The following is a 6,000-nucleotide window of genomic DNA, read 5'->3' on the forward strand; positions in this document are numbered from 1 at the left end:
ATATTTTATAAATAAAAAGTATTTAAATATTTTAGTTGATGAATTCAATAATATAATTAATGGATTGATGGATGAAAATATGATTGTTTATTATTAATTTATTTAAATAAACTTTTTTTTAAATGGTCCATGTTTAATTTATTTAAATAAACTAATGGAAGAAAGCCTTAGATATGTAATACTTTGACATTGATTTGATTATTTCTCAAAGTTACCCTTGAACTGGATCAATACTTTAAACCAGTTCATTTGTAAAGTTGTACGTTTTTCTCCAGTTTTTATGTTATATCTTAATTCTAATATTAATTTTTAGTTATTATATTTACATAAATATTTTGATAACAGGTTTGAGAAAGAGATATGTCTTCTCCAAGTGAATGTGATGAAGTTTCGGATTATTCAAGTGAAAGTGATGGAGTTTGGGATACTTCAAGTGAAAGTGACGAAGTATCGGATACTCAATCATCCGACGTGGAATCAGAAGAAACTCAATCATTTTCATGTACTCAAAAGCTTGATGAGTAAGAATTTACCCAAAAAAATATCAAATTGCATTAAAATCTTTTATCTTTGATCTAAATTTAAAAGCTAAAAGAAAATTTTACGTTTTGGAGTATGTGCTGTCATTTAATAATCTCTTTATTCTTTTATGATGCTTCTTTTTATATTTTACTTTTACTTTTGATTTTGATTATCTTGATTTATTTATTTTCATCTTTAAGTAATTTTGTAAATCTAGAAACTAAATATTTTTAGATTTTAAAAATCAAAATAAAAAAATAATTATTTATGTTTCCTGGTTTATACAAATTAATATTCTTTTGTTTTGATCAAAAGTGTGTTAATTTTTTATAGGTTGTATTTATGATTAATTATTTTTGAAATTTAAGAGAGTGTAACATCTAATAATAATAATTAGATGTGTGTGTAAATAAATCATATGTATATTTTCTTTATTTATTTATATATGTAGAATAATTATGATTTATTGATTAATGTTTATATGATTAGATCTTTTGAGAAAAATCAATATCCAACTGACATTGAATGCGATCAATTGTCTAACAAACTTGAACTTGGACTGACGGCAAACCAAATCAAGTTGTGGTTCCAAAATAAAAGGGATGTTGTCGATGTAAGTAACATGTTCCTTCTAAACTGTATCATTTTCAATTATTTCGATTACTTAATGAATATAATCATATTAACTATGTTACGGTTTAATGAATCATTATAGTTAGAAGATTATCCAGTTATACGGGATAAACTTAAAGCCGAAAATGAAAGGCTTAAGTCGGAAATTGACTTTTTCAAAGAGAAGCTAAAGCAAGAGAATAAGTATTGCCCAAATTGTTTCAATATAAAGAATCGTGGAGAGGGACAATGACTCATTCATGCTGCAGGTATATATAAATATATATAGTTTTATTTTGTCTGAAATTCGCTTCTATTTTTTAAAGTAGAGTTAATCCCTAATATACCATGCTGGTATAATATTAATTTTAATTCATAATCGATCTTTGTAGAACTTTTTTATAAGCAACAATCTTCCTGAAATGATGCGACGGATGAATAGTAACCAGACGATGTAGACGACGCTATTTGTAGAAGATTCTTCAATGATTTATCAAGATTCTATTATGTTAAACTCACCATCATCATCACTTGTAGAAGAGTTGAGTCGTGATTGATGGAATCTACAAGTAACAAATTCTACAAGTTATTTTATTTTATTTTACTGACAATTCCTTTTTTAACTTATTTTATCTTTATTTTAAATGAATTTTCAATATAATCATTAAACATTTATATTATCATGGATGGAAAAAGATTATTTAAAAAAGAAACAGACAGATCTCATAATATATATATATATATATATATATATATATATATATATATATATATATATATATATATATATATATATATATATATATATATATATATATATATATATATGTGATTTTATAAATATGGTAGTGTATATCCTTAATTTTATTTTATTAGGTATATTTATGATTGTGTATACTTCATTTTAATTTCTCATGAATATTAGGCTTCATACTAGCTAGTGTCAGTTATCTATTAAGATTGCACATAAAGGAAATTAAAAGAAATAAAAATAGTGAAATAAGATTTTATTTTTAATAGGTAAATTTTCTCAAGTATATTATAGGCTTTCTGATAAGAACGGGTTAGGTATTTTTATTTTTCATATATCAGCACTTTGTTAATGTCTCAACTAATTAACTTTATTATACATTTCCTAAACTTTATTTGCTTAAGATTGGTCATTACAAACACAAAGTAGCTACACTAAAAGCATGTGATAGACATTTTCTATATCATGCAAACGAAAATGAATTCTGGAAAAAGATCCAAGTTAATGATAATTGTACTTAATAATTTTTTATTTTACGTAATTTTTTTTTAAATTTTTTTAGATAATTTGATATGATTAGAGATAATGCATTTTAAATTTTAAAGATTAAATCTAATTTCTTATTGTTCATTGGGTGATGACTAATCTTATTAACATGTTTTTGTATAACATAATTACATTATACAAAACATGTATTATAATAAGAATATTATACAAAAACATGTATTATAATAAGAATAGTTGAGAGGAGAACAACAAACATAACATTAAATTAGTCTTCAACAAGTATTGAGTTTGTTGAGAGAATATACATATATTTTTTTAATATTACACATTCTTTTAATCATTCAAATCACTTATAAATCTCGATAAAATATTAAGTTTAAAAAAATAAGTTTTCAAAATGTCTGTAAAAGATTTTTTATAAACGTGTCAAATTAGTTATAGAAAAAAAATTAAATATTATGGAGACTTCGTCACTTATACTTTTAGTTGGACACAAATAAGTTTCCCGTCTGAACAAAACGTTATGCGGTAAGATATAGACACACTCGTAAAAAAATGCACATTTACCGAGAATCATCGCCGAGTAAAACAATGTTTTCAGTGATATTAATATCACCGAAGGCCAGGGGTGCTCTCGGTAAAAATATGATTATAACCGAGAGGAGAGGATTACTCTCGGTAAAAAAAATATATTTTGCTTCTGATCGGTCTCAATTTTTCCTCTCTTATTCTCTTTCTAACTTTTTCGTTTCATTTCTTTCTTTTTACTCTCTCTTTTTCTCTTCATTCTCCCAAGTTCAACCAGATTTAATCAAAGCCACTAAACTAGATGTTCATTTAGCATTACGGTAACAACCATCAAAATCGCGCAGATCCCAAGCTGTTTTCTCTGGCGGCTCTTTGATCTCGCTAGATTCATATCTAAAGAAGTAGAAGATCCATATTTTTCATGTTTCCAAAACTAGTCGCGAAGTGGTAAGAAGTTGTTGTTGATTTATGGCGAGATTTTTCTCTGATTTATTTGTGACTTTTTCATTAAATTGTAAATCAGTCCACCACGATCGATCTGACCGAGACACTGAGAATACAGTTCATCTCCAGCCGCTCTTTTTCTCTCCCCATCGAAGTACAAAGCTCCAAGGTTCAACTATTTGTGCATTAATTCATCCGTGTCTATTCTATAAATAAGACCACGTTAGTCTCGTAAATGTTATGATTGTGTTGCGCGCTTAATTCTTCAACTTGATTGTTTAATCGTTGTTAATTAATGTGAATCTACAAATTTGATGCTCAGCAAGGTTGAGTTCTGATAAGTAATGTTCTCTATTTGTGTATTCGTATTCTTTGCTTGATTTAATATTTTTCTTGCCGGATTCTGTTGGATTTATTTTGAAATTGAAATTGCAGCGGCAGGTTGTGGATAGGAAAGAGGGATGGCGAGTCTTGTAAAGGAGGATGAGAAAAACGAGAGGAAACCCTAATGTAAACCCTCATGGAGATTGGCGTTAAAATGATCTGAGGGAAGGAGGGCGAAACCAGATGGAGATTTCAAAATAATTATTTTTAGAAAAATTTATTATCTCCGAGAGCATTTGCTCTGTCTTTGGAAAAAACAATTATAATTATATCCGAGAGCCACAATGAAATATATTTTTTCTTGACCGACAACACTATCATTGACACTGTCCCAGAGCATTTATCGCCCTCGGCGAAAAACAATCACCGAGAGCATTTGACTTTCTCCGAGGGTTTATGTCTCGTTAAAAATCATTTTTATACTAGTGATAGTTTCAATGTTAGACATTGATACAAGGTGTTTGATAAGATGATTTCATATAATTTTTGGGAGTCAAATATTCCATCCAAGATCGTGTTATTTGGATGAAGCGTTATTCACGGTAGAAGTCTTACGGATGATATGTGCTTAAAAAAATATTATAATATGGTTAGTCGTATATGTCACGAAAAAGTTGAATTTGCAAGACACTTGCTTTTGAATTGTCGAGATGTGACTAGTATTTGCAGTCATTTGTGAAGTATTACTGAGATTCGTTGAGTGATGACTGAGTCTTTATATAATTGTTGAGATGTTTTGATTTATGTTGCTGATATGACAGACCTGCATATTTGGGTTACAATCCAAATTATTTTTTTGTAATTATCTAGTTAGAAAAAATTTCGAATTTTCAATGATCGAAGTCGTCTGAAACGTATTATTCATAATGTTATTATCATAACGTTTTTTATATTCGTTACCGAAAGTCAGTAAAGTATGTCGGGTGTTAATCGTTCTTTTCGAAGGATTGAGAGCTCAATAACTTATTAATTACTCTTTTTTTCTTATTTTTTTTCTTTTCATGTCAAAAATATATAAATGAATTCATTATTTTTTATACAAACCATCCATCCCTCTACTATTCCAAGGAACAAAAATTTTTTTTTATCTGTCTCATAATTACTTCAACTACTCTAATTTAAATTCTAAATGATCTTTAGTATTTTCTCTGCCCATTTACCGAAATTATTATGAATTGATATCCATGTTACAAGCCCCGGAAATCCATGATTGTTTAATTTGAAGAATTCCTTATCGGGTATATATCTTAAGCTCGAAAAATGCGTTCATCATCAAAGTTCATAATTCTAACTAGCTACCTCATTAACTCGATATTGTTTTGGAAACTCAAAATTCACACAAAATTACTTACTCTAATTTGGCGTATTATTCCACGTGTTTTCTCGCTAAACGCCAAATTCAATATACTTAATGAGAAAATTTGTCCAAATTGTCGATATTGTTTCAAACACATTTCTTCATTGCCCATTTACTAGTGCAATATTGTATGATTTTTTATTCCCCAAACTTATAGTCAGCACATCTTCTTCTTCGTGAACATTGTTGCAAAAGTTCATTTTATTGTATTGTTACAAATATTTCTTATTTTTTTCACTACTATAGAAAATATAAATTTTTAATTATAAATTCTCTTAATAGAAAAAATAAATAAATTAGATAGCTAGCCATACCCCGCGCGCAGCCTCAAAGAGACGCAGCCTTTGCTTAGGGCAAACCTAGCGCTATTTCTTCTCTCTTCAAAACCCTAAAATCTAGGTCTTCCTATTCATATACCGCGCCTCTCTCTCTCTCTCTTTCTCTCTCTTTATATATAAATATCGATCTCCAACATCTACCATAGCCACACCACTTCTATCTGTTCGAAGATCCCAAGGTACAAATCTGATACTTAGTTCGATTCTCCTTACAATTATCTAGGTTTTGATATCTTACCTTTTGTTTTAGTTTATACTATGAATGAATCTTATTCAAACTATTTCACGTACATAACTGGGCTTAATTAAAAGTGTTGTATTCATAGTTTGTTGGGGGGTTTATATATAGATGTAGATCTAGATTGTCTCATTGAGAAATCTTCAAGATCATTATGTTATAAGTAGATCCACTTGTTTCTTGAACTGGATTTGATTTAATTACCCATATATGAATTTCTCTTCTTCTTTTTCTTTGATATTGGGTTTTTTTAGATTTTAATAAAATCCAATACTTTCTCTTATTTCACTTTGTATATATCACAACAATTAATTTACCC

At 28.1% G+C, this 6,000-nt stretch overlaps 1 protein-coding gene across 1 annotated transcript; it reads left to right on the forward strand.

Annotated features, from left to right (window-relative positions):
* The first annotated feature begins 360 nt into the window (after positions 1-360).
* LOC124925073 (homeobox-leucine zipper protein HDG11-like) lies at positions 361-1,387 on the forward strand. Its single transcript, XM_047465046.1, has 3 exons — positions 361-521; positions 1,012-1,135; positions 1,238-1,387. The coding sequence occupies exons 1-3, from the start codon at positions 361-363 to the stop codon at positions 1,385-1,387; spliced, it is 435 nt and encodes a 144-aa protein (XP_047321002.1).
* Positions 1,388-6,000: the final 4,613 nt, after the last annotated feature.

This window comes from Impatiens glandulifera, chromosome 2, assembly GCF_907164915.1.
Source record: "Impatiens glandulifera chromosome 2, dImpGla2.1, whole genome shotgun sequence".
Taxonomy (NCBI): domain Eukaryota; kingdom Viridiplantae; phylum Streptophyta; class Magnoliopsida; order Ericales; family Balsaminaceae; genus Impatiens; species Impatiens glandulifera.

Excerpts from the sequence above, each read along its gene's own strand:
- LOC124925073 (XM_047465046.1), top strand. The coding sequence starts at position 361 with ATGTCTTCTCCAAGTGAATGTGATGAAGTTTCGGATTATTCAAGTGAA. Across the intron at positions 522-1,011 it reads TGTACTCAAAAGCTTGATGA|ATCTTTTGAGAAAAATCAAT; the intron begins GTAAGAATTTAC and ends TTATATGATTAG. Across the intron at positions 1,136-1,237 it reads ATAAAAGGGATGTTGTCGAT|TTAGAAGATTATCCAGTTAT; the intron begins GTAAGTAACATG and ends GAATCATTATAG.